At 46.6% G+C, this 7,500-nt stretch overlaps 2 protein-coding genes across 4 annotated transcripts in view; one reads left to right on the forward strand and one right to left on the reverse strand.

Moving 5' to 3' along the window:
* The window catches only part of LOC125948998 (homeotic protein female sterile-like), a 19,883-nt gene extending 15,903 nt beyond the window's left edge, over positions 1-3,980 (forward strand). For all 3 annotated transcript variants that reach the window (XM_049675638.1, XM_049675637.1, XM_049675639.1), the window contains exons 8-10: positions 1-489; positions 582-756; positions 825-3,980. The exon at positions 1-489 is cut by the window's left edge. In XM_049675638.1, the coding sequence (XP_049531595.1) occupies positions 1-489; positions 582-756; positions 825-890 (730 nt within the window). In that variant the 3' untranslated portion in view covers positions 891-3,980. The remainder of the gene's footprint in view (positions 490-581; positions 757-824) is intronic.
* Positions 3,981-4,502: 522 nt separating this feature from the next.
* The window catches only part of LOC125949035 (6-phosphogluconate dehydrogenase, decarboxylating), a 3,562-nt gene continuing 564 nt past the window's right edge, over positions 4,503-7,500 (reverse strand). The window contains exons 2-5 of the mRNA XM_049675719.1: positions 6,890-6,998; positions 6,315-6,429; positions 5,699-5,943; positions 4,503-5,621 (exon numbers count right to left, since the gene is read on the reverse strand). Coding sequence (XP_049531676.1) covers positions 4,653-5,621; positions 5,699-5,943; positions 6,315-6,429; positions 6,890-6,998 — 1,438 coding nt within the window. The 3' untranslated portion in view covers positions 4,503-4,652. The remainder of the gene's footprint in view (positions 5,622-5,698; positions 5,944-6,314; positions 6,430-6,889; positions 6,999-7,500) is intronic.

Below are 7,500 nucleotides of genomic sequence, written 5' to 3' on the forward strand. Positions count from 1 at the left end.
TACGGTGAAAAAGGAAGAACCGGGCATGGGAGGTGGCAATGCGGCGACGGTCGCTGGTAACAATACTGGTGGTGGCGGCGCTGGTAACAACAACAATAACAGCAAGTTCATGCTGACGCCTAAACCAATCGAGGATTTGCTGATCAATCCGAACGAGAAGAAAATGGGCACAACGCCACCACCGGCCGATGTGAAGGGCAACTTCTCACACGCATTTAACAAGGGCGGTGTTGCGCACGGCCACGATCAGAACCTGAAGAACGCCTGGTCACAGCTTGCGTCGGCTGGTTCGCCCCAGAACACGCCTTCGTCGAACAAACCGAAGCAAGCGATGGACTCGTTCCAGGCTTTCCGGAACAAGGCGAAGGAGAAGCTCGATCGAATGCAGCAGCAAGAGTTGAAGCGATCGCAGAAGGAACAAGCCGAAAAGGAGCTGAAGCGGCAACAGGAGCAGCTGAAGATCAAACAGGAAGAGTTCAACAATGGCCGGTAAGTGTATAGTGCATTGTGGTGTGGTGTAGCAACTCCTCATGCGTACGCGATCCTCACTGTTTTTGTTCGTTTCATCTCCCCCACTACAGCAGTAAAGTGACGATCGAACCAGTGTTACCACCGCGGGTGGTGGAAGAAGTTAAGGCATCCCCTCAGGGCAGTCCTTCACCTGCAACGCCCACCACACCGCACGCTCTGGATCGTTCGGCGGCAAAACGGGCCGAGTTGAGACGCTTGGAGCAGGAACGCCGAAGACGGGAAGCGGTAAGTTGTCTGGCCAGCAACTGCTTGCCGTTAATCAGCCTTTTAATTTTCCATTCTCACTTTCACAGATGGCCGGTCAGATTGATATGAATATGCAGAGTGATTTGATGGCAGCATTTGAAGAGTCACTGTAAAGAGTTTGTGCGTGGATGTGGAGATGTGCGGGTGTGTTGGTTCGAGTGTGTGTGGCGCTGGTCACGGTCACGGTCACTTTCTCTCTGGAGCTCGCTCGTTTCATGGAATTACTGGGCTACCGATATTTGTGGCAAAGGTTTCCAAATGTTCCCGCAACTATGATGCCGTTGGTGCTGCAATAGAGCGGTAATTACATCAGGGCTTGCGATTACCGTTTATCTCTTCAGCCTCGCACCATCCATATATTTAAACCAGCGCTATGAAGCAATGAAGTCCCATGCCACCTAGGTATCTATCAATGTTAAGCGCACGCATGTTATACCACCGATCGTCGTAGTTGCTGACCATGCGTGCAACATTACGGTATCGGGCTACGTCGGGCTAGAGGCAACTGAAGCAACACTGAGGCAGAACACCCTTTTGTGGTTAGTCTGCGATGTCGTCTGAGCTGCAGTCGTTGACCATATAGAGCGAATGGAAGAGAGAGAGAGGGAAAGAGAGAGAAAGACAAAGACAACGTATAGAAAGGTGAAGAAGTGTGTGAGTTCATGTACATAGAAGAAACCATGTATAAAAATAAATTAAATATCTTAGTAATAAAGGCGAATAAGGATTAAAAGAAAGGGGTACCCGTCAACACATGATAGGGCATAGGGCGTATTCGAAGCAACGGAATCCCCCTCACCCCACATAAATCTTCGTGGGTAGCGCTGCTAGACACATTATGTAGCAGAGAAAAAGGAAACAGAGTCAGGTTTTGTTAGTAAATAGGTTTACTCTGGTACTACTCGGACGGACTAGTGGGCAATACAAGATTAAGTAGTTCACCGATTCGCTCGCACACGCAATGCAAAGGAGCAGGTGGGAGTAGGTGAACACACGGAATTCAGTAGTTGGTTGCAGAGCATTGCATTGCGTGCGTGCTGCTTATGTGCAGCCTGTGCTACCTTTATGTGTCACCTGATAGGATAACAAATTTTTGAGTTAATAGTAGCCGTAGCAGCAATAGCGATTAGTAGCAGTAGTAGTAAAATTACTACTACTATTACTACTCTTCGTAAGACCATTCATCATCCTGTCCTATGGTGTTTTGCACACTTCGACTTCGAACGATCCTACAGCGCCTGGTGGATATTCGTTATTTTTGTTTTAGGTTGAAGTTAATTGGGAATTTCCCACGCTGCATGGATCTAGGGACGGAGCCCCAGTAGATTGCAGGCGAACCGAATAATTAGCGAAAAGGAAAAGAAAAACCGACGAAGTGCGTACGCGAGGAGATTGAACATATTTCGGGTAGCGATAAATGATGTACGCGCCTAGTGTGTAAGTACTCTTTATCAGTTGTGATATATAAATTAAAACGAGAAAAAAAACCATAAAACGGAAGAAAATGGAACAATTGAAATGGATGTGGATGTGGCTAGTACGTTTAACGCTTTAGTTACTACGTTCATAGCAGACTCATTCCGCACGATGGTGTGATGGGTTCATACATCCGGATCGTGTGGCGTGTGGGTGTAAAATTGTGTAAATAGATTTGGTCTTCTTCTTCCATCTCTCAAAAGCATTAACCTCTTCTTTCAATTCATACCCACATGCGCACTCATGATAACAACATACACACAAGCATCACAGCTGGACAAAGGGCTTTTGACGATAAAATGTAAGTTATGTTTTATCTTTCTTATCCCGTGCGATCTTTTCTCTTGTTGCGCCCAAACCGGGCGTTTCAAATTTGCAAAAAGCATAAACGACACCTTCTCTCGGCGATGTAAACTCAAAGAGACCGCACACACCGGTCCTATATGTGCTTGCCTATATGTGACCACACACGGCAAAGTGAAAATCTGTGAGAACAGGCCGTGGGTCAGCATGATAATGCGCATATCGGTCGGAAGAGGATCTGCAGCCACACACCAGCAGCGCTCGTGTGTATCGATCATAAGGGCCTTTATAAGGTAACGATGGTCATACGGGAAGTCGGAAGAGTTAGACGAATAAACTTAAGCCAAAATGAAGACAGATGCATAGGGTGCAGCGTTCAGGGGGAGCCTAGTGTACAGAGATAGGTCTAACGCCATTCGTACGTGAGTGTTTGTATGAATGTATGTTTGTGTGTGAGTGTGGTGTATTTAGAGGAGTTCGAATCGAAGGATATTCGGCAACCATAAACCTCCCCATTCTTTCTATTTTCTTAGTACCATCTATCTCCGTGGCAATGATGTTTTCCTTCGTTTGAATTCTTCAATTGATCATTTCTAATTACAATTCATTTTATCCATATTTCGGTCGTGTTCGATCTTCGACCGGTGCAATTCGATTTCCCAACGAGAGGCAAAGCAAAAAAAGAACAACTTCCAAAAGGTGTCGTCAGTGTAAAAATGCTCGCTGGCAAGTCGTTGTTGCATCAAGCCACGTGGAATGTTGGAACGTGTTTACGGCTTGTGTCTTTGGGGTTAGTTTAGTTCGTTTGTGTTGCTACTTTGTGCGTTTCACTGGTTAACTCTACTACAACATAATGCATAATGCGCTCCGTGTACTTCTTACTCTGTGGTGTCCTACAACAAAACGAAAGCAAACAAGTATTAATAGCGCTGTAAGGCGATGCACGCCGGAACATGTTGTGGTCGGGACGGTTCGGTATTCAAGGAATTGAACGAAAACTCTAAAAGGAATGTGGCCGCGTGGTAGTAGCTACCGAGCACGTGGTGGAGTGGTAGAGACGGTCTCGTGTATGCACCTGCAAATGTACGACGGGCACGCAATCAATTTCGAATAATTTCAACAGACAAAAGAGGAGTACGAAGGAAACGGAATAAATAATTGAAATCCGAAAGAGTAGCGAAAAAAATCTAATAATTTTCTACCTGGCTGGGGTGCGTGGATTTGGTGTAGTTTAATGGCGCAAACAATTTCGAAACAATCAAGATGTATTCGGGCCATTGAAGTGAAGTAGTTTAGAGCAAATATGGGGAGAAGAGAGGAGAGGGAGAGCGATGCGACAGAAAACTATTACTAATAATAAACGTTACATTGATAAGAGAACTGTACTCAAAACTGTCCTTCGAAATACATCAAACAAAAATCCTAAAAATCCGTTACTTCTTATCATTTTGGTGGATTATTTCCGTAGACAGCCCGGACATTATTTTCCGTAGACAGCCCGGTCTTTTTGGGGAACTTTGGCGCTGCGGTTTTCCGAGTTTCTTACACTTTCCCGGCCTACTTTTCCAACGGGAACGACGTCGGGTGCTGCAAATGATGTTAATTTGCTGTTATTACTTTTATTTTATAATGATTTTCACTAAAAAAGGCCAAAAAAGTTTTAAAAAATCGATGTTTTGGTTTTTACCGCGTCCTCAAAACCAAAACAAGGGTACAGTGCCATGTAGGCCATTTTTCGCGTGGATTTTTTATTTTTGATGAAAATTTTCCTTTTTTTAAGAAAAATACTCATACTTTATCGACCATCACTGTTAACGCTGTCAATGAGTTTATACTGTACGGGTTGGGAGTCCACATCATTTTTGAATTGGTCGTTTTTCCGGGCCACCTTGGGAAAAGGCCACTGATTTACAGGAAGAAGATAAATTGGTGGCATAAATTCCAAATCCAGTGTTTCTTTTTATTACAAACCAAGTATATGACAGAGAAAAACAGTGTAAAAATAAATAACGTTCTGTAGAGCCAAATGCATAGATGCGGTGATCGTTACCGCTGGAAATGAGAATGTTCACGAGGGGTTCCCTCGGCTGAAAGATTTAAGCCAAATAGGTACTGGCCGACACGTTGCCTCCTTTGCCAGTCCAGTTGGTGTGCACGAAGGCACCTTCCTTTCCGAGCAGCTCGTACGTGTGTGCACCGAAGTAATCACGCTGCGCTTGCAGCAGGTTGGCGGGCAACCGCTCCGATCGATACCCGTCGAAGAATGCAAGTGCTGCTGAAAGAGCGGGTACCGGAACACCCCACAGTACTGCCTGACTAACGACCTCGCGCCACGATTGTTGATTGTCCATCATTGCCTTGCGGAAGAAATCATCCAGTAGCAGGTTCGAAAGCTGCGGATTGCGCACAAAGGCATCGCGAATGTTGCCCAGGAACACGCTGCGAATAATACAACCTCCACGCCACATCAGCGCGATGCCACCGTAGTTCAGATTCCACTTGTACTCATTCGCCGCCTCACGCAGCAGCATGAAACCTTGAGCGTAAGATACGATCTTTGCACAGTACAAAGCATTGCGAATGTGGGTAAGGAACTGCTTGCGATCGGCAACCGATGGTTTGGTGCTCGGACCCGCCAGCTGCTTGCTAGCACGTGCTCGCTCTTCCTTGAGCGCCGAAAGACAGCGAGAAAAGACGGCCTCTCCGATCAGCGTGACGGGCACGCCATGGTGCAGCGCTGCGATGGCCGTCCATTTGCCCGTACCCTTCTGTCCGGCTGTATCACGAATTCGCTCCAGCAGATATCCTTCCTCATCGCGATAGTTCAGGATATCGCGCGTGATCTCGATCAGGAATGAATCTAGCACGCCCTTATTCCACTCATCAAACTCCTGTGCCATCTCCTTCTGCGTCATGCCGAGGGCCAGCATGAGATGATACGCTTCGCAAATCAGCTGCATATCACCGTACTCGATGCCATTGTGGACCATCTTTACGAAATGTCCTGCACCTCCTTCGCCTACCCACTCGCAGCATGGGTCGCCATTTGATTTCGCACAAATTGCCTGCCAAAAATTGAAAAATATTTGTTAATCAACAGAACATGTTTGATTCTGATTCATCGCCTCCTGCACCCCTATACCTGGAAGATGTCCTTGATCAGTGGCCATGCATCCGGGTGACCTCCTGGCATCAAAGATGGACCATAGCGGGCGCCTTCTTCACCACCACTCACACCCGATCCTACGTACAGGATACCTTTCGCTTTCAGCTCTTCGTAACGACGAGCCGAATCCTGGTGTTCCGAGTTGCCACCATCGATGATCACGTCGCCGCGCTCAATCAAAGGAAGCAGCTGTTGGATAAAGTCATCGACGGCACTGCCAGCTATAGAGAGAAAAGAAACGAGAAATCTTTCAGTCAGTCGAACTCTACAAACGGCCTAGAAGCGCTCATTGAATCTGAAACACTAACATTTCCGGAAATAAACTCAACTATAATACTAAACATACAACTCATACAAGGTCAGTGGAGCATGACTAATCCCTCTGGGCTCTCATGGTTCGCCGGGAGCTTTCACTTGTTACCTTCGCGATCGCGTTACACACGTGAGACACGATGTCTACTCAGTCTAGCTTAACCTCCAAACGACCTGCATAATCCTTCGACATCGCGATCAAATAGAGTAGGCCTATCGATCTCACTCATTCCACGCTGCACCTTTCCCACAAATTCAGCCTACTACATATCGTACCCACCTTTGACCAGTAGCATGATTTTACGTGGGGTCTTCAGCTTATTAACCATGTCCTGGAGTGAAGAAGCACCGATGATGTTGGTACCTTTGGCTTCATTCTCCAAAAAGTGGGTAACCTGGAACGATGGGAGCAAACTAAGCATTAACGATGGCAAGCATCCATTTTCCTTTTTCGTTATTTTTAATGTAACTTATTATAGGTCATTCCAATTCATGTGCTCGCTAGTAGCCATCACGTGACCGCGATCGCGACTTAGTGGTAGGGGCGCGCATTAGTGAAGGGCTATTTGCTCGAAACCGTGACCTACGTTGCAAAAACCTTCACTATGGCAGGCGAAGAACACTGAACTCGCAGTTGAATGGTTTTACTTTGAGAATTCATGTGGCTACATTCGAAGCAAGTCAACAACATGAAATAATTTAACAGTCGCGTTTCTTACGTGGAACATTATCTCACCGGTGAAAGTATCGAGGGACGCGGGGTAATAAAAGCCGAACAGTTCGGTATAACTTTCGTTACATAAATAATCGAAAAGAGATCGGTCTCGACTTTCCGGTTATAGTCTCTCAACTCACCTTATCCACGGTACGGTTGTACGCACAAACGACAAATCCTTTGGAGTCCATGTTAAGGATCAAGTTCTGCCCCATCACGGCCAAACCGATCAGGGCGATATCAGCTTTCCTGTAAATTTTAGAATTGCAATGTTATGTTCCGTTTCTTATCACTCCATGCGCTAGCATACTGCGTGTAGCACCAGGCTGGAAAGATTACCAGGAGGGCGATACGATCGTACGATCGCCGTTTTTTGGCAGCCATAAATTAAGCCAGCTGATGTTGTGTAACAAATATATGGACCCAACGAGACCCCACTCGTCTGGCTCGAGTAAAATTCGTTTCTCTCCCTTGAGGTCACCTTCAGCTGAAGGACAAGACGCGGGCTCAACGCAAGTGGCGTGATTCCGGTGGCTCCATGAATCATGTTTTGCGCGTGCCTCATTGTTCTGGAGATCAAATCTCGCACACGTTTTTTTTGCGTAGATCGTCATTTCATCGATACCGGCGCGTGTCAACTTGGTCGAACGCGACACATCCCTCCCCTCCCCCCGAGCCCAAACTCAATCACGCCTCGAAAGGCAGATAACAGGGCGTCGAGTGCCGGAAGCACCAACAAGACAACGGCGAT

The sequence above is a fragment of the Anopheles darlingi genome, chromosome 2 (assembly GCF_943734745.1).
Source record: "Anopheles darlingi chromosome 2, idAnoDarlMG_H_01, whole genome shotgun sequence".
In the NCBI taxonomy this organism is placed as follows: domain Eukaryota; kingdom Metazoa; phylum Arthropoda; class Insecta; order Diptera; family Culicidae; genus Anopheles; species Anopheles darlingi.